General features: G+C 38.0%; 1 protein-coding gene across 1 annotated transcript in view; it reads left to right on the top strand.

The window, feature by feature from the left end:
* The first annotated feature begins 1,210 nt into the window (after positions 1-1,210).
* Positions 1,211-27,515, top strand: part of TTC29 (tetratricopeptide repeat domain 29) — a 128,235-nt gene continuing 101,930 nt past the window's right edge. The window contains exons 1-4 of the mRNA XM_060776201.2: positions 1,211-1,474; positions 5,367-5,412; positions 8,252-8,346; positions 13,989-14,072. Coding sequence (XP_060632184.2) covers positions 8,258-8,346; positions 13,989-14,072 — 173 coding nt within the window. The 5' untranslated portion in view covers positions 1,211-1,474; positions 5,367-5,412; positions 8,252-8,257. The remainder of the gene's footprint in view (positions 1,475-5,366; positions 5,413-8,251; positions 8,347-13,988; positions 14,073-27,515) is intronic.

The raw sequence follows: 27,515 nt of genomic DNA, 5'->3' as shown, positions 1-27,515 counted from the left end.
GAGGCCATGTGTGGGAGCTCAAGAGCGCCCCCCCCCCCCAAGACGCACGCTCTAAGCAAAAGTGTAATTTGCCTTGAGCCGCCTCTGGAGACAGAGAAAGATTGCAACTCGCAACTGTGGAGGGGCATTTACAGAGGCGCCTCGGCGCCCCTGGAAAAACAAACTATTCCGCAACCGCTTACTTAGCGTAATGGAAGAACCGCCCCTGCATATAATCCAGATTATTAAGGCAGAAAACCCTACAGTATCTGCTTTGAACTGGGTTATCTGAGTCCATACTGCCATATATTCCAGTTCAAAGCAGAAAATGTGGGATTTTATTCAGCTGTGTGGAAGAATCATTGAGTTGGAAGAGACCTCATGGGCTATCCAGTCCAACCCCCTGCCAAGAAGCAGGAATATTGCATTCAAAGCACCACTGACAGATGGCCATCTAGCCTCTGTTTAAAAAACCTCCAAAGAAGGAGCCTCCACCACACTCCGGGCAGAGAGTTCCACTGCTGAACGGCTCTCACAGTCAGGAAGTTCTTCCTCGTGTTCAGATGGAATCTCCTCTCTTGTAGTTTGAAGCCATTGTTCCGCGTCCTAGTCTCCAGGGCAGCAGAAAACAAGCTTGCTCCCTCCTCCCTGTGGCTTCCTCTCACATATTTATACATGGCTATTATATCTCCTCTCAGCCTTCTCTTCTTCAGGCTAAACAAGCCCAGCTCTTTAAGCCGCTCCTCATAGGGCTTGTTCTCCAGACCCTTGATCATTTTAGTCTCCAGGGCAGCAGAAAACAAGCTTGCTCCCTCCTCCCTGTGGCTTCCTCTCACGTATTTATACATGGCTATCATATCTCCTCTCAGCCTTCTCTTCTTCAGGCTAAACATGCCCAGCTCCTTAAGCCGCTCCTCATAGGGCTTGTTCTCCAGACCCTTGATCATTTTAGTCGCCCTCCTCTGGACACATTCCAGCTTGTCAATATCTCTCTTGAATTGTGGGGCCTAAAGACTTTTTTTAAAAGTATAACTTCCATGATTCCATAGCACTGAGCCATTGCACTTAAAAGTATTCTCAAGCGGCATAGCTGCAGTCATTGAAGGGTGAGAATAATCAAGCACCTCGCCTAGACCCTGATACGTCACCGCATGACGTCACGCGGTGAAACTTACTGGCGGGAAACTGCACTCTTCTCCGCGAGGCCGGGGAGGGCGTGGCTTGGGCCGTGTTTTGCTAGGGAGTTGCCATGGTGACCCTCGGGCGTCTTTCTCCGAGTCTGAGGCCTACTCAGTGTGTGTTTGTGAGAGAGAAGAATCAGAGCCACCTTGCACCTTCTTCTTTCTCTGTGGCTGGTTTGAGGGGCTTCCTTTCGGGGCAGGGAGAGATTTAAAGACTGTTCTCTGTGTGGCTGATGTGATTTAAGCTAAGTCCCTCAAGACGTGTGTCTCGGTCCATCTTCAGAATTAGTTTCAAGGAGAAAGGTAGCAGACAGGTAGGTGGTTCTGACTCAGACATAGACCTAGGGTGCATCAACATTTGTAGAATGAATGCAGGGTTGTTGTAGGTTTTTTCGGGCTATATGGCCATGTTCTAGAGGCATTCTCTCCTGACGTTTCGCCTGCATCTATGGCAAGCATCCTCAGAGGTGGTGAGGTCTGTTGGAACTAGGAGAAAGGGTTTACATACCTGTGGAATGACCAGGGTGGGACAAAGGACTCTTGTCTGCTGGAGCTAGGTGTGAATGTTTCAACTGACCACCTTGATTAGCATTTGATGGCCTGGCAGTGCCTGGGGCAATATTTTGTTGAGAGGTGATTAGATGTCCCTGATTGTTTCCCCTCTGTTGTTTTGCTGTTGTAATTTTAGAGTTTTTTAATACTGGTAGCCAGATTTTGTTCATTTTCATGGTTTTCTCCTTTCTGTTGAAATTGTCCACATGCTTGTGGATTGCAACGGCTTCTCTGTGTAGTCTGACATGGTGGTTGTGAGAGTGGTTCAGCATTTCTGTGTTCTCAAATAATACGTTGTGTCCAGGTTGGTTCATCAGGTGCTCTGCTATGGCTGACTTCTCTGGTTGAAGTAGTCTGCAGTGTCAGCTCACAGCAGCCGTTCCCAATGAAGACGCAGGACCTCGACCCGTTATCAAAGAGAATCTTTACTACTGGATACATGAACATATGAAAAGCCAAGATTGACCAGCAGCCGCTGGTCTCTCTCCTTATATACACTCCCCCTCATTTGAAGGTATAATTCCCGCCAAGTGGAAAACCCCACGCAATGTTCCTGCCGTACTATAAACCGTTGTCTTCCAAGGTCGACAGCTGCAGAGTTCTTATCAAAGTCTTACTTCAGGCCCCTAGTTTTCAGCGCCAAAACTGAGGGCCTGGAAACTGGATCCTGACACTTTCATGTTCCTTGATTCGTGTTTGGGTGCTGCGTTTGGTGGTCCCTATGTAGATTTGTCCACAGCTGCATGGTATATGGTAGACTCCTGCAGAAGTGAGAGGATCCTTCTTATCCTTTGCTGAACGTAGCATTTGTTGGATTTTCTTGGTGAGTCTGTAGATAGTTTGTTGTGTCTCCTCATCAGCTTCCCTATGCGGTCAGTAGTTCCTTTGATGTATGGCAAGAACACTTTTCCTCTGGGTGGGTCTTTGTCTTGACTCTCGTGGCTTGTTCTCGGTATTGCTGCACTTCTGATGTCTGAAGTGGAGTATCCATTGGCCTGTAGAGTCCCGTTTAGGTGGTTCAGTTCATCTTGGAGGAGGTGGGGTTTGCAGATTCTTTTTGCACGGTCTGCCAAGGCTTTAATGGTGCTTCTTTTTTGACTTGGGTGATGGTTGGAGTTTTTATGTAGATATCTATCTCTGTGTGTGGGTTTTCTGTAAACAGTGTGACCCAATTGTTGATCTGGTTTACAGATGACTAGGACATCTAGAAAAAGCAATCTTCCTTCATTTTCTTTTTCCATGGTGAATTGGATGTTTGGGTGGATGCTGTTAAGATAGTCCAGGAACCTGTCTAGTACTTCTTCTCCATGAATGCAGTTTCACACCACTTTAACTGCCATGGCTCGATACTTTGTGGTCATGGGAGCTGTCCTTTTACAAAGACCTTTTCTGCCAAAGGATCCTGGTACCTCACCAAGCTACACCTCCCATTATTCCATGGCATTGAGCCATAGCAGTTAAAGAGGTTACAAACCGCATCCATTCTACAGTGTAGATGAGGCATGGGCAAACTTGGGCCCTCCAGGTATTTTGGACATCAACTCCCACAATTCCTAACAGCCTACTGGTAGCAAGCATGTTTTCTGCTGTCCTGGAGACTAGGATGCAGAACAATGGCTTCAAACTACAAGAAAGGAGATTCCATCTGAACATTAGGAAGAACTTCCTGACTGTGAGAGCTGTTCAGCAGTGGAACTCTCTGCCCCGGAGTGTGGTGGAGGCTCCTTCTCTGGAAGCTTTTAAACAGAGGCTGGATTGCCATCTGTCGGGGTGCTTTGAATGCAATTTTCCTGCTTCTTGGCAGGAGGTTGGACTGGATGGCCCACGAGGTCTCTTCCAACTCTATGATTCTATGATTTAAAACAATACATCTTTTTAACGTAGCAAAATATTTTATTTTAATTGGACAGCTAATAAATTATCTCAGCAAATTGTTGCAACCCCACTGAGAACCATAACCTAATGTGTGCAAAGTTCTCTTAATACTTGGAATGTGCTGTATAAATCCTAGATATTATTATTAGCAAAGAAGAATTGCAGGCCCATGATGGCCCATGAGGTCACGTCCAACTCTATGATTCTATGATTCTATGTCTAAAACACCTGGAGGGCCCAAGTTTGCCCATGCCTGGTGTAGATGCACCTGTAGTTTCTCCCATTAACTGATCCACCAGACCCGAATCCTCTTTTCTTGCTAAGATTATATAGATAAATACATATATATATACACACACACACAAGCAAATCAAATATAGAATGTCCTCTATGATATGTGCATTTTCAAGCTTGTGGAGGCACACCAGCCATTTGCAAACAGGACAGTATGCGGATAATTAAATCAAATTTAATTCATTAGGTGGAAATGATGCAAGTTCAGTTCATATTGGAGGGTCTTTTTGCAAGTTGATTTTTATTTATTTATTTATTTATCATATCAGAAGCGAGCCGAGGGTATAGTTGTAATGTATTTTTAAAAAACACAAAAGTTAAAAACTTGGCGTTATACCAAATGTCCTTTGACTAGTAGTTGGCCACTTGGAGTGCCGCTGGTGTGGCTGTCAGAAGGTCCTCCATTGTGCATGTGACAGGGCTCAGGTTGCATTGTAACAGGTGGTCTGTGGTTTGTTCTTCTCCACACAAATATTGGCAAACATTCAATGCCATAAAAACTAGATCAAGACAAAACAACCCACCCCATCCTAACCCAAAACAAACAACATCTACATCAAAAGTAACAATAGGTTAATAAGAATTAATTAGTAACATGATGAATATATGATCCCGCAGTCTACATTGGGAAGAAACAGCCAGAAAATAAACAAAACAAAATAAGGTAAAAATACTGGAATTTTTGCAGGTTTTTTTATTTTTGCAGAGTGACCAGACATTTCCGGTCAATGGTGACTGGATATGCATGATATTCTGTGCTTCCTCCTCTCGAATAGTTCCACTGATACATTAGAAACAGGGATTAATCGGGAGGAAATGCAATGTGCTAAATTATCCCTGAAAAGAACTCACATAGACACAGTAAACAGTAAATATGGAGGGCAATCACGATTCTTAGATACAAAACTTTTTGTGAGGAATATATTAATAAAAGGCTTGTGTTTCAAGAAAAGTTTGCCTTTGCTTTTTTTGTATCGGTCTTTGTTTCAAATATTGGTTATTTTCTAGCATGTGTAAGAAAAAGTACTACACTCTTCTGTACAGAATGACATCTTAGGAAGCTTCAACCTTGTCCTGGTCAGGAAACGGCCTGAATCTTTCCAAGTATGGCTAAGAGAATGGATAAGAAGGGATATAAAAATCATCTCAAGAGGAAAGATTTGTTACACTGAAATTCTTGGTTCTTCTGTCTGATGATGCACTTTTTTCTGTATCATCAATGATAGTCATTAAGTCATGTGTACACAATTAAAGTGCTGCACCACGATAGGGACAATTGGGTTGAAACATCAGTGACAAAGATTGCCCAGAAAATATATTTCTGTGTATTGATCATGCATATACGTACATCTTGGAGTTTTTGTGCTATATAATATAACTGCTTTCCACAGGATCTTCATGTCAGGATGGGCCTTTTTTGTTTAATCATTCATATTTCAAAAAGATATATTTCTTGTCTTTATGTTATACACTTTTCCTTTCCAGATATCTGACTTAAAAGAACAAGCATAGAATTACATCTCAATAAACTGTAAGTGTTTGCTATCTTGAATTATTACAATCCAAGCATTGAAGAATATGGATATGACAAACGTAGTTGTCCTTCTGATCCACCTTTTGATGCCAGTAGTACACATACTGCTTTCTGTTGAATTGTATTGTCAAGGATTGCCTTCTGTATATAATATTCGCCACCATCATAATGAGTTGTTATATCTTAAAATAAAGCAGCACCTCCTCATTATGATGGTGAATACTGTGTGCTTAGAGTGGTTTCCTGGATAGAACAATTTTAAATTGACCCCAAATATGTGCATTTTAAATTGACCCCAAATATGTGTTCTACAAGCTTTTTGTACTGAGATGAATTCACCCATGGCAATTATGCTGCCAAATGCCCTTTCAGAAAGGCCTAGTTTATATTTCAGGTCCAAGCTTCCATAGACTTAGTTTAGAAAGAGATCAGATCCATATTAGCTCATATTAATCTTGGATCATTATAATGTTTTCATCTGACCTCAGTTTTGTAATTGGAACATTATAAAATCTCTATTATGAGCATTATGCTATATTATGAGATCTGGTCATGACCATCATCCCTGCTCTGACTCCTTTGCCATTCTCACTAAATGTTTTTCGCTGATTATGAGAGCAGTAAATAACTGTTGCCGCCTTGATTAGTCCTTAGAATACTACAGTGATCACACTCCAAATTAGGTTTGTGATAATTGTTGTGAAAGCATTCTGCTTTTTGTCGGCTGGATCTACATTGCCCTATATCCCAGGATCTGATCCCAGATTATCTGCTTTGAGCTGGTTTATATGTTTCTAGACTACCAAATAATCTGAGATAATCAGATAATCTGGGGTCAGATCCTGGGATATAGGGCAGTGGAGATTCAGCCCTAGGACGGTCCCAGGCAGCACTTTAATGTGTGTGCAATCGAGATTTTAAAAAGTCCATCCCCCTCCCAGAAAGCATGTGCTGGGCTTTCCAGCAGGGCACCGGGACAGAAAAGAAAATGCTTTAGAACAGCCTTTTAAAAAGGAAAATAATTCACTTGGTAGTCATTTTCCCTTCTCCGGAGTTCTCCTGGGTAATACCAATGATGCGCCAAGGGGGGGGGGGGGGAGGAGTAAGTTATGACCTGGGAGAACTCTGGAGAAGGGAAAATGGCTGTCAGGTGAGTTATTTTCCCCTTTTAAGGCTATTTTAAGGGGGTTTGGGAAGGGGGCCTGTTTTGGGTTACTTGGGTTCCAGGAGCCCAAGAAACCCAAGACAGATTGTATAAATGGGACCCAGAAGTTGGGCAGCGTAATCCTCGGTCACATCTACACAGCTTCCACAGCTATGCCTTTCCAGCAGTCAAATTATCTTGGCACAAAGCAGAAGTTTCCTGCTTTTTTTGAAAGCATTCGTGTTTTCATGGGGTGTCATCTGGACACCCCACTTGAAGAAACAGGTGGGTGAGCATTTTAGGGCCTGTCTGGATGGCCCCCAAGTCTCTTGCAGCAGGCAAGTTTAATGAAAGCGTGCAGGAAGCAATTATGGTTACAGGAAAAGGTTCAATTAATTGGCTGAACTCAAATTTGTGTGTGTTAGTAATTCATTTAGAAGTTCCAAACAGATGAAGTTTATATTAGCCTTGATCTGATCTTGCATAGTGGCATAGGCTACCTTTCAGCTATTGCTATTACCCCTCCCCCACCATGTCAGCTGTTCTTACTTTTAAAGCAAAGTAAATTTCCTCGCAATAGCTCTAACAATTAGAGAACTTTCTTTCTATTTTTCGAGCGCCTTGTTTCTACTTCCATTAAAAGTTTGTGCCTCGAGGCCTGCCAGCAGGGCTTACAATACCTACATTAAACCAAATTTAAGAGTAAGGGTGCTCCTGCTGCTAACATTCTTAGATCACAGGCGTGCAAAACGAAGGAACTGGCAGCTGTACCTTTAATGGTGGGAAGTGTAAGCTGAGTATGTGGGGAAAAGAACACAGTGCTCTATATGACAAAAAAGTCCCATTAGCATTTATGAACTTCAAAATGACAAGCTAGACTGCTCTGTCTTAGGGCTTTTTTTTGTTCTGCTTAAAAGATATAACACTTCTATTCATATAAGACTAATTATGGTATTAGGTAGCTATCATATTGTCATTGCAACACACTAGTTAACGATATACTATTGATATATGGCGTTATTAATTATATGCAAGCCAAGTTCGTTATATTTCTTTGTGTGGTTGACAATAATAAGTTCTATACGCATTATTGTCCTGTTTCTTTTTAACGTATAAAAGAATTGGCTTTTCAGACCACACTATTTGTAGAAGTGTTCTTCTACAAGTACAGTGAATATTTGAGGCAAAAATGAAATACTGATCTGACAAATACTATTGATAATTCAATGAAGGAAACAGTTTTCCTTACTTTTCCTAGCCAATAAAAAACAGCTATGTTAACACATGCTATTGCTATATTTATGCTTATTTTGTCCATTGGGCCTACAAATGTTTTAATTTCCCAACTGTTCATTTTTAAACATCAGTGCTTTTCATATCTATGTGACAATGTCAACAGAGCTCTTATTCCAAGCATTATTTTTTGAGAGTAAGGAATATGCTTGTCTTCCAAAAGTTCCTGAGAATTCTAATTTAAAAGATTTCCCCTGTGTTTTCATTTTTCTTCGAAGTTTACAAGTAATAACATTTTATCATGCCTCCTTCTATTTGTGCAAGTACTATTTTCCATACTTTTCTACAATTTATACCTAATGAATTAGTTTAATAACTAGATACATTTTTGTGGTGAATGCTTAAGAGAACTGAAAACTATTTTAATGAGTTACTTAAAGTATTTTGTATTTTCCTTAGTTCAAAATGAGTATATTTCCTCCGGTGCCAATTAGAAGTCCCAAAGCCCACCCAAGTATGGAAGATATGAAGTGCCCTTCACCAAACCTTGCAAGGTGTGTGTCTTTTGTTCTTATTTTCTTTCGCTTGATTGCTGTATTTGATCCGTCATTATGGTCCACACGTGCATAATGGTCCACCAGTGTAGTAGTATTTGATTGTGGCCCTTAAAACCATGTAGCATGAGTTGAGAAATAAAGGTCTATGGGCCATATTGTGACCCTCAGCACTTCCCATGGGTGTTTTTTTTAAATGTTTCCGTCTCCCCCCCCCCCCCCCCCCCCATGATATGAAGGGTCAGTTTTGTTATTGTTTTAGGCACAGGAATTGTCCTTTTCAAATAGAAAATAATCTAGAAGTTGAATTCAAGATCACTGTTTGTTGAAATGCTTATTTGTTTGATTTATACCTCACCTTTTTCCTGGCATGTGATCCAAGGAGGCATTCATCAGACTTCACCTGCATTACTGTGTCCAGTTCTGGGCACTATGACTGGAGAAGGACATTGACAAATGGAATGTGCCCAGAGAAGTGTGACCAGGATAGTAAATGGTCTGGAAGCCAAGCCCTAGGAGGAACAGCTTAGGGAATTGGGTATGTTTAGCCTGGAGAAGAGAAGCTTAAGAGATGACCCGATAGCCATGTTTAAATATTTGAATAGATGTCATATTGTGATGAGGGGACAATTTTTTTCTGCTGTTCCAGAGAGTAGAAGCAATGGATTCAAACCACAGGAAAAGAAATTTCACCTCAACATTAGGGACAATTTTCTGATGGCAAGAGCTGTTCAACAGTGAAATACACAGCCTTGGAATGTGGTAGTCTCCTTTTCTAAATGTTTTAAAAAAGAAGCTGGATAGCTATCTGTCAGGAGTGCAGAGCAGAGGGTTGGACTGGATAACCCTTGTAGTTTCTTCCAACTCCATGATTCTATGACATTGATATCAATAATATAAAATTATGCCCATATAGCTCAGGAAATCATATTATTTGCAATTATAGTAAATCTCAGTGGGTCTAATGCACTTGGAACCAGCAATTGGATTTAGGCCCAAGTTCCACTTCTTTATTACCAAATGTATGCATTTTTGGCCTAGATCAGTGTTTCTCAACCTGGGGGTCGGGACCCCTTGAGGGGTCGCAACGGGGTGTCAGAGGGGTCGCCAAAGACCATCAGAAAACACAGTATTTTCTGTTGATCGTGGGGTTTCTATGTGGGAAGTTTGGCCCAGTTCTATTGTTAGTGGGGTTCAGAATGCTCTTTGATTGTAGGTGAACTATAAATCCCAGCAACTACAACTCCCAAATGTCAAGGTTTATTTCCTCCCAAACTCCACCACTATTCACATTTGGGCATATTGAGGATTTGTGCCAAGTTTGGTCCTGGTCCATCATTGTTTGAGTCACAGTGCTCTCTGGACGTAGGTCAACTTCAACTCCAAAACTCAAGGTCAATGCTCACCAAACCCTTCCAGTTTTTTCTATTGGTCATGGGAATTCTGTGTGCCAAGTTAGGTTCAATTCCATTGTTGGTGGAGTTCAAAATGCTCTTTGATTGTAGGTGAACTATAAATCCCAGCAACTACAACTCCCAAATGGCAAAATCAATCCGCCCCCCAACCCCACTAATATTCAAACTCGGGTGTATCATATATTTGTGTCAAATTTGGTCCAGTCAATGAAAATACACCATACACTATTTACTTTACAATTGACAACAGTAGCAAAATTACAGTTATGAAGTAGCAACAAAAATGATTTCATTTTTGTGGGGTCACCACAACATAAGGAACTGTATTAAGGGGTCGTGGCATTAGGAAGGTTGAGAAACACTGGCCTAGATGATGTGTTATCTGTTTAGCTTTGTCAGATTATTTAAAATAATAAATATTTAAGTCAAGAATTCATTTAGCAAAGATAACTGTGCATAATGGATAAAAAGCAGGAAGGAATGCAAAATGCTTTTGTGAGAAAATGGCATTAGCTTTAAAATGAGGAGTGTTTTCATAAATATGAATATACTTACACTGGAAAACTATGGCATACCTTTGTAGTTTTGAGTCAGTATTTATGGGATTGCATTGTTTATATGAAAATTTAAGATACCTTTGTGGCTTACAAGAAAATCAATTTAAGCCATTTAAAATTTAAAACAGAAATAATTTAAACATTCCAAAAGCATATTAAGCAATGCTAATAGCTGCAAAAAGTTAACAAAAATTAAAAGCATGTATATGTACAGTTGCAGATAATATAATTAGACTTTTATTAAGTCAGTGTTTTTATTTGGTGCTCAAAATGAAATCAGGGCGAGTGCCAATGATACTATAAGTAAAGGTAAAAGTTTCCCCTGATATTAAGTCTAGTCGTGTCTGACTCTGGGGGGTGGTGCACATTTCCTTTTCTTAGACAAGGAGCGATTGTTGTCCATAGACACCTTCAAGATCATGTGGCCAGCATGACTGCATGGAGTGCCGTTACAGCAGAAGTGGTGCCTGTTGATCTACTCACATTTGCATGTTTTCAAACTGCTAGATTGGCAGAAGTTGGAACTCACCCCGCTCCCCAAATGCGAACTGCCGACCTTTCAGCAAGTTCAGTAGCTCAGCGGTTTAACCTGCTGCACCACAAGGGCCCCCTAATGTGACTATACAAAAAGGGAAATCTGTGTCGCAGACCTCAGGAAAGCATAATTAGGAGAATGAGCTTTTTCAGGTATTGAGGTCCCAAGCTATTTAAGACTTTCAATGTGATTAATTAACACCTTGAATTCAGACCATAAAAGAACCCCCAATTTGGGGTAGATGTATTTCTGGGCATTATTTTTTTAACAGAAAAAAGGGTACCATAGATAGAAATATCTTGAAAAAAACCAGAAATGAGTTCATGTACAACAAAGAAGAGTAATTCAACATGTTTCAGCAGCCTATTTATCCTGAAGCTGACAAGATGCACATATGCAATAAAACAGGTCAAGTGCGCCTTGCATAAGGAAACAAAATCTTTTGAACCTACATGAAAGCTTCATCCAAAATGAATCCAGAGACAACTTTTTCTTTCACCAGTCTCCACTTTTCTTATGATGTTCATTTGGTGGCCAAAATGTATAGATCTACGCTTTTTTAACATGCTGGAGGTAGCTCACAAGCCTTACTACTCACCCCTTTGCTGTTCTAAGGGATTATGGAAGCAGCTACTGTTTAGCTTACCTGATGTAGACAAGTACACATAACTTCAATAGGATCAGTTAGAGTAGTGGTTCTTAACCTGTGGGTCCCCAGATGTTTTGGTCTTCAACTCCCAGAACAGCTGGTAAACTGGCTGGAAATTCTGGGAGTTGTAGGCCAAAAACACCTGGGGACCCACATATTGAGAACTATTGAGTTAGAGTAGGATCACATTCTTTCCCAGTTCAGGCTTTAGTAGAGAGTTTACTGGAGACATACGGTTTGAATCTGGCACCAAAACTGCGTTTTTCCAGCCCTCCATCACCTCCCACCCCAGTTCAAATGCCACTGAAAATCCTCAAGCTAAACTGAGGACAAAGGGGAGTCTGGGTGGGCAAAAATGTCTTTCTTAGAGGCTTTGCTGACTTATGCATGACTGTATATCAAGAAATTGCATGCAAATACTTTTCTGAGCAGTGGTGGCTGGTTGTTGTCATGTCTGTGAAGCAGTCAATCCTCTCCAGGCTTTAGTACAAGTTGCTGAACCCCTTTTGGGAATAGGCTTTGGCACCTTGGATAGCTCTTTTAAAGTTTGGACTCAAGCCTGGAGTAGATTGATTGTTTCAGTGACATAGAAGCCATGGGCTACTATCATTTCTTAAACATCAGAGTGTGTCCTGATACATTACATGTCTGCAAATATATATCAAGAAGGCTGAGAGGAGACATGATGACCATGTATAAGTGTCAGCTCACAGCAGCCGTTCCCAATGAAGACACAGGACCTCGATCCGTTATCAAAGAGAATCTTTACTACTGGATACATGAACATATGAAAAGCCGAGATTGACCAGCAGCCGCTGGTCACTCCTTATATACACTCCCCCTCATTTGAAGGTACAATTTCCGCCGAGTGGAAAACCCCGCACAATGTTCCCGCCGTACTATAAACCGTTGTCTTCCAAGGTCGACAGCTGCAGACTTCTTACCAAAGTCTTAAGTCAGGACCCTAGTTTTCAGTGCCAAAACTGGGGGCCTGGAAACTGGATCCTGACATACAAGTATGTGAAAGGATGTCATAGGGAGGAGGAAACAAGCTTGTTTTCTGCTCCCATGGAGACTAGGACATGGAATAATGGCTTCAAACTACAGGAAAGGAGATTCCACTTGAACATTAGGAAGAACTTCCTAAATGTGAGAGCTGTTCAGCAATGGAACTCTCTGCCCTGGAGTGTGGCTGAGGCTCCTTCTTTGGGGACTTTTAAACAGAGGCTGGATGGCCATCTGTCGGGGGTGCTTTGAATGCAATTTTCCTACTTCTTGGCAGGGGGTTGTACTAGATGGCCCACGAAGTTTTTTCCAACTCAATGATTCTATGAGTCTGTGATTCTAATTATATAATGCCGTTTATTACTTTAATTGTAAGATGCCATCAATTGTAAAACACACCCTAATTTCAGTACCACTGCTGCCATATATGTTATGGCATCAAATATATATGTTATGGCATCAAATTCTTGCCTGTTCTAAGGCTGCCCTGAGTCCCCTTCGGGGTGAGAAGGACAGGTAAATAAATAAATTATACACCTGTGATTTTAAGATGCACCCCATTTTTAGAGATGTTTATATAGGAAAAAAGTACATCTTCCAACTGAAGAAATACAGTATACTACAGGTGATCACACTTAATTGATGGTATGTATATTAAAACACTGAGGAAGTGAATCTCTATAAAAGAAAAGGAAAATAATAAAATAACAGCTAATGAGATGGGCTGGAGAACTATTAATAAAGATCAAAGTTCTTTTTACACACTGTATAGCAGTTAACCTGGTTTCACAACTGAAAGTAACAGACCCCCAGCCCATTATACTCTCTGACATGTTGAATGCGTGTTGGATAATAGTCAGACAATGCCTTGGATCTGTTGGGTCAGAATCCCTTTGTTTCATGCGATGCTTCTAGAATGGCTGGGGGGAAATGTTAATTCTGGAGCTAACATGCTTATTTTTCTTCCCATTGGTACCAGTGGAAAGAAAAGGCTGAAGAGGGAAGGGCTTGCAAAGTGCCTGCCTGCCTTCCCTTGTTGGCATAGGCTATCAGAACGTGATAAGGAGAAGTAGTTCTACTCTAACCTGTACAATTGCTTTCCTTGTGTGTTTACCATAATACCTATGTCTCAATCAGTTCCGATAGTGCACCATTCTGATTATTAAGGGGGCATTTATTGTCCAACTACTGCAAATCATGGAGAATCTTGCAAGGTTTGTAACACTGACAGGGAAAATGAAAGTTGGAAATAACAGGAACCTTCTGCCAAAGCTATGTGTACCTTTCTGCAAGAAGCAACAGACCAAAGAGCTAAAATTATATTCATACATGTTTATAGTATGTGTTTGATAAAATACTTTGTCAATATTTTAATATATATCTGTCTTTGCTCGGCAGAGATTAATTCATAATATATGTAGCAGATTTTGACACTGAGTCACCTCACAGTGTTCTTTATTTTTTTTTAAATTTAAATTTAGGATGCATTTGATCAAAGGCAAAGATGCCATAGATCGTTATTTGGCCATGCATATCAAAGGATTGTCAAAACAAGAGGCTGCCGCGTAAGTAAGGTCTTTCTGAAGCCTTTTTTTATAGAACAAGTTTATTGTTTTCTTTGTTTCTGGTGTTATTCATTGAAATCTAAAGTTCCTCAGGCAATTTTCTGAGGAACATGGCATTTAAAAATTAAAACTGATATTAAATAATTATGTTTCAGTGCTACTTATCTTGCATATATCAAAGCGTTTGGTTCAATGCCTGTGTTAATTCATGATTCACCAAAGTATTTTCATATTTGCAGCATTTAATTGTTTACCAGTAATTAAAACTTTCCATTTTTCTTCCCTGTTTGGTGAAAACCACTCACTTAAGGCTAAAATATTATTTTTCAAAATCCTGTTGTGTTTTATTGTGCTGATTCTTTATCGTGTGCTCTCTCTTTGAAAGCTTCTGTCCAAAAACAGCCTAGGGGAAATGCCATTTCTTATAAAAGTTATACAGTTTCTATACAATATTTCAAAAAGTCTGTATAACAGCATTTTGGTGTCTTTCTTGTGTCATTGAAATTAGTGTAATAATTCACAACTTCTGTTCAGGATTTGTCACTGTAGGGAATAGCATCTTAATTTCATCCAGCATCTTTCATTGCCTTATTCCATACAAAAGACCCTATCAGTCCCAACTGTATTTATTTATTTGCTACATTTGTATACCGCCCCTCTCAGCCCGCAGGCAACTCGAGGCGGTTCACAAGGCAACAATTCAATGCCAACATCATAAAAACATTTAAAAGCATTAACACATCAATTCAAACCATAACAGTAGTTAAAACATATCATTTCGTCTCCTGGATAAAAACGTAATCCAATCTCATAGTTCAATTGTTCCATAATCCTATGTATTACACTGCCTTTTCAAACAACTGCTCAAATAGCCAGGTTTTGACTTTTTTCGGAAAGTCAAAAGAGAGGGGGCTGATCTAATCTCCCTAGGAAGGGCGTTCCACAGCCAAGGGGCCACCACTGAGAAAGCCCTGTCTCTCGTCCCCGACAAACGTATTTGCGACGCAGACGGAGTCGAGAGCAGGGCCTCCCTAGACGATTTTAGGGACTGTGGGAGCTGAAGTCCAAAACACCTGGAGGGCCAAAGTTTGCTGATGCCTGCTCTAGATGTACCCTTAGTCATTTTCTTTTCAGATAAAACAGATTTTTAAAAGACTTCTATTAAAATAAAATGAACTTTCCAAAAGTATTGTTTTGAGGTAATACATCATATGACTGCATTCATTTATTTCCTGACTTCCTTGATGTTTACCAACTGTTTAGGATCTCTGTGAAGTCCAGTGCCAAAGCCTGAATCTTTTTGTCTATATAGAATTTGGGCTTTTCTTTCTCTGCTTTGTCTTTTCTGGAAAACAAACCCTTGCATAACTACCCCCTTTCCCCCTTTCTTCATGCTTTAAGTTGGGTAGTAAAAGAACATAATGCAAACAATCTTTATAATTTATGAAAAAAACAAAGGAATTAAGGATGCAGTTATACATGTGCTTACTTGAAAATAATTCCCAATGCAGGAGATTTGCTTTTAAATAGAGATGTATAGGAATTGCAGTGTACATTGTATTATGATGCAGGAGCAAATGCTGGAGCACATAGTACCATTCCTTCTATTTCATTTTATTATTATGAGACTAGCAAATTCAGAAACAAGAGGCAGAAATCAGTAGGACACTGTTCTACTACCAATACTATTACAAAAAGGACAGTACAGTAGTTTAAACTGTCACATTTATTGGTTGGAAAACATAAATACAGTCTTCCTGTGCAAAATTATGCTGTTCTTTTGCATTCGGTCAAAAATACTGTTATTTTATTATAGAATGTAAACCAAGATTTTGTTTTTTAATTAGAACAAAGAAAGGTAACAGTACTTGCTGGAAGAGTTTAGTTCAGACTTGAGATCATTTATGAAGTATTCCATAATTAACATTATGCAATATTGATATAGAATGTCTGTCTATCTGGTATACAATATATAAGATATCAATGCCGTTTCTAGCTGAAGAAATCCTTATAATGTGAAATGTAATTTCAGGGCTACTAAACTGTGTCCATGAGATGTGTAATTCGGACATATTGCAGTAGAAGAATATATGAAGTTTGTTTGTTTTTAGTATATTGGGTGACTACTAATACTCAAACAGTTGCTATTCAGCATGGGCAAAAATTGTCATAACCTTCTAGTGAAAGGTTTGTGATGTGATGCTTTTTATTCCAGTATACTGCTAAGCACTGTCTTTTTAGAAGTGGTTTCAATTACATTCAGTGGGACTCCGAGGAAGGTAGCATAGGATTGCAGCCTTACTTCCTAAAAAGTAATTTAAAATTAATTACTAAAGTCAAGGATGTATAACTATTTTAATTCCTGGATACAGTGGGATGCCAGTCTGTTAGTTTTCCTCCTTAAGAAAAAAGCCCACATATCGGATAAGAGGGGAAAGATTCAGATATCTTAATCAAGACAGATTTAATGTTTTATATGCTCACAACTTCAGTCTATTTTAAGAATTCTTTGTATTTCTCATCAAGCAAACCCTTATCAAGAAACCATAAATAGTTTGCATATAGATTTGTAAAACAAAGGGCAAGTTCACATATGCCATAAATGTGTGGATTATAAATTATGTGAGGCAAGACAGCAGATTTAAAGTACATAAATTCTCATACCTTGAATGTCGGATTCCATGCTGCCATCCTGTACTCATTTACCTAAGTGTAAGTTTCATTTGATGTCAGTGAATTGCAGATCTGTGAAGGGCTGCACTGTTAACGTGAGCTGAGGTTTATGCATTTAATACCCACTCAAACAGGATTCACATGCTGAGTGTGTAATATTTATAAAATAATTTTGTGCATGTCTGTTAACTCTGCTAGAATTAAGGAAGCCTCGTGGTACTTCCAAATATGTATTCAAAGGACCACAGACTTAATTTATGTAACCCAAATTCTGTTTGGCTTCCCCACTGCCTCATTCTGTCCGATTCATCTTTTTTTCCCCAGCTGGCCATTCTTTCTCCGTGGTGGCATTGCAGAACGTTGTGGCTGCAGTTCTAAATAGACTTACCAAGGGAGTAAACCCTGCTGGACATAGTAATATCTGAGTAGCCATACAATACAGGATTGTATTATAATTTGCCTTCGTTCACACTTATGACAGGCATCAAACAAATTTGACATTTGAAAAATATTTCTAAAACCACAGAAAACCAACTTCAACAAATAGAAGTCCTATTAGATCATCTTTGTTGGCAATCTTGTTCCTGTAAATGATGCCTTATAAATTAAGAAATATTAATCCGTAAAGCAATGTATTGAAGATCTAAAAGTAATTTTAATGATAGTGAATTATTTGTGAATTGGCAATTAGTTGTAGAATTTTATTTGATCTCTATACATATACCTGTCTAATTACAGTGATGCCCCATCCAAGTTTAGATATATAAATTGTGAAAAAGCAAGTGTGATTTTCAATATGTTGTATTATGGAGTTGTCTTGTTCATATGCAAATAAACTAGTCATTCTGGGATAAGACCCCGAACTATCCTTTGACTTTGGTTTTCTGATCTTGCATCTGTAATAACAATTAACATTGTATTGCCACTAAACAGATTATCTTCATTACGGGGGGGGGGGGGGGGGGGAGAAGAGAGAATTTGGTCATTACTCCTAGGTTTTTGATTTTTTTAAAAATTCTGGTACTTCTGCAAATTGTTGAGGGTTTTTGTAATTTTACAGATCATCCTTTGTTTGTATGTATGTTACTTTTTTTACTACATAAGGATTCACACAAGATAATGACCTTGCTATTGATGTATATGTTGTTTTTTTATAATAAAAGCATCCACAATCAATTTTTTTTCTAATCCTCCTACTGTGAGAAAAGTTGTCTAAGTTATAAACAGCATTATAAGACACGGTTTGTTTTTTTGGGTAATGCTTTCACAGTTTCAATATTGTTTAAATATGTATTGTTTTCCAGCCTAAATAATTCTTAATAATCTTCCTTGTTGTGACCAGGATTCGGTGTTTTCATTCAGCACCATGGTCTCCCAGAGATACATTCTGTTTGAAAGAAATAAGGAAGAGAGTGTCTTTTTATTCAGATTAACATGCTTCCACACTTTCTTTTAGTCTGATATGCATATCAGCGTGATTAGAGAAAGACAAAAGAAAAGAAATGTATGGTAAATGAATAGTTTACCTTATGTGAAAAGCTACTCTACACATTTGTATAATATGGAAGACTTTTCTTGAAAAGGTTAAAAAGTTCTAATCAACTTCTGTACATTATGTAGAAGTTCCATTTTCTAAACTCTGCAAAAGAAAGTTTCATATTTAATGGGAAATCATGAATAATTCCATTTATTATCTACTTCCTCCTTTCAAAGACATGATCTGGATAAAAGGCGGGGTGAATAATTTCAAAAAATACAATACATTTTTAATGGGAAGGTGCAAACTACAGATTCTCATGACTATTAGCAAGTGTAGGGGAAACAGAATTTTACTTGCAAAAACTCATCATACTCTGGCGAAGATAAAATACAAAGACACACTTTAATAAAGGAGAACACTGAGCTGAAGTTTTACTTTTTAATGTCACTTGTTGTTTTTGCTAAGTTTAGTCCTATGGTTTCCTTAAGCTTTGATTTCTCAATAGTTCAATAGCATTTGGTATGGAATATAGGATACAAGTAAACAATTGTGCCTTATTTGAAATGTGCCTAGAATTATTATGGAAATATTCAGTGTGCAAAATGATACAAAATACAAATGGAACTTTGACCTAGAATTTAGAGAATAGATATTCTGGATTTTGAATAAATTATTCTGCTTTTTAATCTTATGCTGAAATGTTTCAGGCTGTTTTTTTCCAATTTAAAAATCAGTTTAGTCTGGATGATGCAAATCTAACGTCCTTCTGATGGTACTACTTAAAAGGACCCAATCCTGGATCTTGTTTTTCATTCAGGTCTGGTTTGGACATAATGAAGTGTATGCTTTTGTGCTTTACCTTTACTTCTAATTCCACTCGAAGAGGAATTGGAACAAACCACCATTCCCCAAGTTCAAGCTTAAATAGCAGATTGTCATTTATTAGAAGTGAAAGCTTTTTTTTATTCTGGTAAGGGAGAATATAGAGCTCAATGCTGCTGCGGGCTCATTTTTTATGACAAAAGGTTTGCCATTGTTTGAACTAGACCAATAAAATAGGGTAACAGAGTATTTAAAGTATCTTTTACCATGTCTTTTAAACTTTAGTAATCCGAGGGTAAATTGGGGTTTATACATAGGAATGTAGTACTGTTTGTTAGTACATTTGCCTTTGTTGAAAGACAGGCAGCAGCAAAAAATTGCAGAGCTTAGGAGAAAATTCTATTTTTTGCTGGCTTAATTGGAACTCTAGGTCTCTTTCTCACTACAGATGTTAAATTATCACAGTACAAGAAAGAAGTTAATATTAGCACTGGCTATTTTTTTTAAAAAAATAAGACACTGTATGCGTGCCAGTTGTGCATAGGAGAGTTACAGACTTAAGACTGCAGTTTTATACTCAGTAGGATTTAATGCACTGTTACACTTATTGTCCAATATTCACCTAGTGGAATACTTCTGATCCCAGTGCTTCTATGAGAAACCTCACTTACCCCTTTTTCACATCCTTAAAACCTGCTGGAAAGTTTTTAACCCTATGTAGGGCTGCAGAGAGAGCAAGGGATGGAGAGAAAATCTCAGTTTCACCAGCACTGAACACAGATCTTGGTTACAGCATTCGCAGCATTTTGGTCTTGATTTTTATTGATCTCCCTCCCTCTATATAGATGTATGAGTTAGATGGCAGTTGAGAGTATATTTAATTAATATACATATAACATTTGAAGTAAAACGTTGCTTGCAGAATTTTGTGCCACAGTTGCTAATATTTAAAGTATCACTTGACTATTTAAAAAATCTGTTCAGTTACTTGATATGGATGGTGTCAAGTGATAAAATAAGATGAGTTCCTTTAAATGGACAGATTTTCATTACGGTTAACTAAATTTGTCACTTAAGTAAATAGACATAAAAGAAGTTGCTTTTGGAAAACAGTATTTTTCCCGGTATTGACAGAGAAATAACATTTTCCTTCTCACAAAAAAACCCTTTTTAGAATTGGCAGAACATGTTTTAATAAAAGCATATATCACACATTTATCCCAATGTAAAGATGCATAGTATATCAGTTACTAAGGCTTTCTTTCATCATGAATATATGACAAGTATATTCCAAAACATTTTTTTCTTGGTTGGTGAGTAAGTAATTCCATTATTTTGCAGTCATTTCATCAATGTTTTCCTTAAGATGGTTACAATTGATTGGCCTTCTACCTTTTGCATTATTGAATTTGTTGCATGATCTTAAACAAAAAGAGATGTATGTATGTTTCAACTGATTAAAGATTTTTAACTGATATGCTGTGAATCTACATTTGATTGAACAGTTCTACTGAATGTGTCCTTTCAGGAAGGAAACTTTGCTGAGCAAGGTCACATTGGAAAATGTTTGTACATCTACTTCTTTGTTTATTATTATGTGAAGTGATAAATCAACTGTTCTTGCTTAAAGTTAACATTATTAGCTATTACAAAAATATACACTAAAATATATACTGAAAGCCTTCGACAACACATATACTAAAATGTTTGCTGTTAATCTGAAAGTCAACTCAGTATTGTAAGTCAGCTCTATACGGTTTTTATAATAAAAATTTAAAAAGCTACTGCAGTGGCACTAACATTGGCAAACAATAAATATATAACGTATATTTATAGGTATAACGTATAAACATATATTTCTCAACCTTCACAGTGCATAGGTTTCATTCATTGCTTCTCCAGATTATTAGGCTTCCATCTTCATTTTGACCTGGTGGTGGTAGTGCTGCTTGTTTACATGTAACTTGTTGCAAATAAGTACATCGAATAAATAGTTAACAGGACTCTTAAGGAAGATTTAAATTTCACCCAACCATTCAAATTGTAGGATAGGATTTTTTAATTATTACTAATAGCAAAACCTAAAAAACTGGAACATTAAAAATTGAACCATATTCCTGATTCGGTTTATGTACAGTTATTCTAAGGCAAGTGTCTTTATTCTCCTTTAATAAAACGTGTGGTAAAATAGGCAAAAAAACACACAGTTTAAAGATAAGTCAGCGGATATGCAAAATTAAAATGTAAATATGTAAAATCATATTTAAGCATTCTACAACTCATGGAATTTTACATGATGTTTATAATGTCTTGTTAGCTATTCAATTTTTATTACAAAAGCAGCTTTCCAAAATGGCAGATTTTCTATAAAGGTCTTATGAGTCCAAGAAAGCATTTCAGTAAACAGCAGGGGGGAAAAAACTAATAATAGTTTTTACAAGCAGAATCTTTTCCTTATACCTGTAAATTTGCAGCTCCTAGGCCATTCATTGTATGTTAGTTAAGGCTGGAGTATGTTACTCAAACATGCCACATGCCTTTATGATAGTTGCATGTGGTGCTGTCCTGGCTGTTGTACATTGCTGCTGTGTTATGGTGGCCACGAGGATTATGCTTTCTGGCATTTTGATTTTCCTTCTTTAACTAGAAGCATTATGCTTTTTAGTATTTCAGTAAGAGGATCATTTGAGTTAGCAGATACAGCCAGTTAATTATGGCCACATTGGGAGTAATGAGAAAAGAGGGGAAAGTACACTGTGTAAATGAAAACAAGCAACAGTTGTATTGTGGTGAGTTTTTAGAAGTTAGACAAATTGCAAATATATTATTTTGTCCTATATCTTCTCACTGTTTCTCTTTTATGTGATATTACTTATTTTATTATTTATTTTTAAAGTCCCTCTCCAAGTTCATCTTGGTTAATGAGGTGTCTTACAAAAATTCAAATACAGCCTAGCTCAAAGCTTATATATATATATAGCACCCAAGAAACCATTTTAAAACCACATAGTTAAACTAGTATGAAACACAATTAAAACATAAAAGTAAGCAATGAACATTGAGAAGAATAATGTAAGACAAAAGCATAAGGGAATCTTAATTTTCACAATTATAAGACTGTATATAAAGTATACTAAGTCCCTGAGACCTCTTTCAAAAGTCCCTTTTTAAAGCTCAAAATCATCAAGTAACACTTCCCATATATTGGTCTAGAGGCTTAATTTTTTCCCCTTCATGTCAGGAGCAACTTGAGAAACTGCAAGTCACTTCTGGTGTAACAGAATTGGCCCTCTGCAAGGACATTACCCACGGGACGCTCAGATGTTTTGATGTTTTAGCATCCTTGTTTTACCATCCATGTTTTACCATGGAGTCCCCGGTGGCACAGTGGGTTAAACCCCTGTGCCGGCAGAACTGAAGACCGACAGGTCGCAGGTTCGAATCCGGGGAGAGGTGGATGAGCTCCCTCTATCAGCTCCAGCTCCTCATGCAGAGACATGAGAGAAGCCTCCTACAAGGATGATAAAAACATCAAAATTATCTGGGCGTCCCCTGGGCAACATCCTTGCAGACGGCCAATTCTCTCACACCAGAAGCGAATTGCAGTTTCTCAAGTTGCTCCTGACACACACACACACACACAAACCATCCTTGTGGGAGGCTTCTCTCATGTCCCTGCATGGGGAGCTGTAGCTGACAGAAGGAGTTCAACCTGCTCTTCCTAGATTTGAACTGCTGACCTGTTGGTCAGCAGTCCTGCTGGCACAATGGTTCAACCCATTGTGCTTAATAATGCGGAAATGCAATTTGGTACAACATAATCCACATTTTTATGGTCCATCCCTTTGATGAAGTACAAATGAGGCACCGTTAAATATACAGGAAAAGTGTGTGTTGTTATGAAAAGGGGATAATGAATAACACTCAGAGAAAGAAAAACAATTCATTTGAAATGCGGTACAAGGGGAGAGTTCTGGAGATACCATGGACTGCCAAAAAAAGACAAATAAGTGGGGTCAAAAGTAACTGAAGCCTATGCTCTCCTTAGAGACTATCTGGATCTACACTGCCATATAATCCAGTTTCTGAATCCAGATTATCTGATGTGGACTGGATTATATAAATCTACACTGCCATATAATCCAGTCCAGATTCAGAAACTGGATCTCCTCTCCTTATTTTACTCTCCTTAGACTAAAACGAATCTTTTCTATTTTTGGACATGTCATAAAACATAACTCATTAGAAAATACAATAAAGTAAAGTAGAAGGCAACAGGAAATGAGGAAGACTTCATTATGGATGGACAATGTGTCACAGCCTTGAATTTATAAGACCTGAGAAAGGCTGTTGGTAGCAGGGTGACTTATAGGTCACTCTTGCATAAGATTGCTATAAGTCAAAGTCATCTTGATTTCAGTAACAACAATGCCTTGCATTTAGAAAGAAGAAAGTTTGCTCCTTTAAAAAGGTAGATGTTTATTTAAATTTAAACCACTACTGTCAGCAACTGTCTTGGTAAATTTTTACTTGTCGCTCAAAATAATCAACACAAAAGGGAATCTTTGGTATCTTGCTCAGACAGGGACTGTTAACAGTTAATGCTGTATTGAAAGACTGCTGTGCAAGGTAGAGCATCATGAAATGGTTTGTAGGGCAGTTATCTTTAGTGAGACAAGTTGCATAGTTCAGCTCCTCTGTCAGCCCTAACCTTATTCTTGCTAGGATTTTACCATTTTTATGGTAAAAAAACTCTGCCTCTTGATCCCAAAGTAGATAGTTGAGGCAGAGACAGATTCTTTTGAAACTTGCTAACCCTTTGCCTTGGTGTGATTCTCTGCTATAGAGTTCCAAGGACTATATGAGCTTGTTGGGTCTGGACTCCTCTTTCTCACATTGAGGCCCCCTCCACACAGCTGAATAAAATCCCACATGCTTTGAACTGGAATATATGGCAGTGTGGACTTAGGTAACCCAGATCAAAGCAGATATTGTAGGTTTTTCTGCATTGATATTCTGGGTTATATGGCTGTGTGGAATGGCCCTGAGTTGGAAACAATGGCCAGTCACAGTTAAGTGACATTTCATAAGTCTTCAGTCTTAATAAATCCTGTTTCAAAACAAAATAGTTTCTGTTTTGAAAAATGTATTTTCCTGACCTCTTTATTTGCAAACCATCCTTTCTGCATCATAACATTTGTGCAAAACGTGCAGTCAGGTAAATGTGAGGAGGACAGAGCAAAGAATTGTTTCAAACCACAGACTTTGAAGTTTACTAAAAAGAATACATACATGTCCAGAATACATACTGGACAGCACAATAAAAGATCTGTTTGTGTGTATAGATGTTACATTTGCTATCCAGTTCCTCTTGGTTGGGTGCATTTGAGTTTTCAACTTAAATTGGACATGACCTCTTAAAATTGTGTAAGTTTTATTTACCATAAAGGATTACTTGAACTTAAATTCTTTCAACAATTACTGTGTTATTTGGGATATCCTAAGTCAATTCACTATTCCTTAATTCCAGCAGCAATAAAATAATGAGGTTACTTGTTTTCTATGTTCATTGTCTGCATCTGATTTGAGATCAGCAAGAAAAAAACCATTGATGCTGTCATTAAGGATCATACAGAGTGCTTTCAATTGTAATTGTGTATATTTTTAATCACAAATCTTATATAGATATAGGTAGCACTAATGGAATAACAAGATTTAACTGTAATATTGCTGTGTTTCCAGTAGATGCCCCCAGAGGCCATTCTACCTATAGAGTAGCTGTGTATTTTGAAAATTGATACCTTTGAATTTTGTTGGTTTGCAGAATCATAAATGTTATATAAAATAGTTTTCACATTTTTTGCTTTGTTTTGCTGCTTTCTCTACTGGCTTGAAAAAGTCCTTGTGTTTAGCTTACTTGTTTCTTGTAATTTATTATACACTGCAAAATTCAGACCTAGATTTTCCTGCATCCAAAGAGTAATTGTGGGACATCAAAGACTACAAGTATGTGCATGTTCTCTGCCTAGATCATGTTGCACCACAAAATTTTCATTGGTGAAAAAGAGAGATACTTCCATGCCTTCTCGTTCTTCTTTTTCCAGTAACATTTCATTATTGCCATATTCACACATTACAGATTACTTTTCCCCTGGAACTTCCCCAAGGGTTATTGAAGGCATCACCTTAATTGCTGGCCAATTCTGGGGAAAAGAGGATAGACTTCTAGCATTTGAGTACTCATCTAGCATATACTTCATGAAAAATACTTCAGTCCTCGGGAGGCTGCAGATCAGTCTTGCACCAAAACGTCTGGTTAGCAGTGCTCTGTGGTAGCCCCATTTTCTCCAGAACATGGTGTCTTCAATCCTGAAGTGTTAAAACTGTCTAATCCACACTATTGCCTACCATTCATGCAAGTTATACAACCCTCATCTGGTTGAGACTGCAGGTACTCCATAATTTTTCCCTATAAACCATTAGACTTTATGTATTTTGCATGTATCCATATCAAACAGGAAATCTGATAACATGAAATAAACCCAGATATATGAATTTGTTGTGGCTTTGTTTCTACTCTTATTTGGCTACCATTTCCCTGTAAAATTCAATTTAAACTTGTTTTTGTTGTTGCTGATTTATAAATGGATAAAAATAGAAACTGAAATTGCCCAAAGAGGGAGACATGGGACCAATTGCTCAAGAAATTACTGTTTTTATTTTAGAAAGAGACTGACACATCCCCCCCTCACACACACATCACTGATAGCCGGCACAAATAAAATATATGTGATATAATTATACATTTGTGATACATTATAATACATCTAATTCTGATCTTAGTTTCTTAGGCGAAGAATACAGTTGGCCCTCAGCATCTAAGGTTTGATTCGAGGACCCCCTGTGAATACCAAAATATGCTCAAGTCCTATTATATTGGACTGGCATAATAAAGTGGTTTCCCCTATATAAAGTGGTGAACGGCTCAGATGAGTACTGGAGAGGACAGGAGATATTCCTACACATCAGCATAGTGCTTGATGAACAGCAAAATAAAAGTTTGCTTTTGGAATCCCCCTCCACACCTCTGAATGGTTTTGAGCCATGGTTGCTTGAATTCATAATGCAGAAGCCATGGTTATAGAAGGATGATACATATCAGCTTTTACAATCACACTGCAGAAATCTCTGAACTTGAGAATCCCAATCCATTTGCTTGACAGAAAGGAAATGCTTGAACTATGCATAATTCAGTTAAAACATTGCTTTTGCATATAGCTTACATTTTAAAACTTATTTATGCCCTTTCTGCTAATTCATATTCTTGAAGAGACTTACAATATATTCCAACAGGTTTTTTTTAACTTCATAGATGGTGATGGAAAAATGGGATGAGAGAAAGAGGAATGAGATAGCCTTGAAGGACATGTCATACAACATGCTAGAATGAGTTTACAAATGTGAAAAGAAAGTCTTCACTTAGACTTCCAGGAAAGAAACATTTATTTTAAAAATCTACTCTGCTTTTTAAAGTATAATTTTCTTATTATTGTTTACTTTTTCTATAGCCCAGAATGTGAGATCTATTGCAATATTATGGCATTCTAAAATGAATTGCTTGGGGTGCATTTGTTTTATCATTTCTTATAAGGTATATTCTTATACATCTTTGAGAATATATTTAATTTGATGGTTAAAACTTGGTCATGTACATTTACTTTCTTGTTGGGGATAGACCAAGAGAAATGGGCCATATCTTATTCTTTATACTATGCAGCATCTACTGGGTTTATGGACTATCTCTGTGGAGCTCTAGAAATGCTATGTGTCATTTGAAACCACATTGTGATTATTTCCATGCTTTCAAAGGTGTATTGCTTGTGAATGGTCTTCAGAACCTCTGAAGATACCAGCTACAGATGCAGGTAAAACATCAGGAGATAATGCTACTGGAACATGGCCATACAGCCCCCAAAACTCACAATAATCTGGTCTTTAATGTGTATATCTGATACATTCTTCTTAGGGTCCTTCCACACAGGCCTATATCCCAGAATATTGAGGCAGAAAATCCTACAATATCTGCTTTGAACTGGGTTTTCTGTCCATACTCAGATAATGTGGGATTTTCTGCCTTAATATTCTGGGATATAGGGCTGTGTGGAAGGGCCCTTAGTGGCTTGGTCCCCATGTAAGCCACCCTGAGTCCCTTCGGAGATGGTGGTAGGATACAAAAATAAAGTTGTTGTTGTTGTTGTTAGTGCAATACATTTCTGCATTATCTCTTATTGAGTGTATTGCTTGGTAGTAATTGTGAATTGTATGTGTTACTAACCTGGACATAGCTGAAGGCATTCATTCATTCGTTGTTCAAATGATGCCTCACCTTTCTCCTGCTAAGAGACCCAAGGTATCTTAACAACATATTTTAATTTTTAAGCTAAAATGTATTACTACAAATGGCTAAA

This window comes from Anolis sagrei, chromosome 5 (genome assembly GCF_037176765.1).
Source record: "Anolis sagrei isolate rAnoSag1 chromosome 5, rAnoSag1.mat, whole genome shotgun sequence".
In the NCBI taxonomy this organism is placed as follows: Eukaryota; Metazoa; Chordata; class Lepidosauria; order Squamata; family Dactyloidae; genus Anolis; species Anolis sagrei.
Note: the sequence above shows the minus strand (reverse complement) of the source record. Positions and strands in the feature narration are given on the sequence as shown.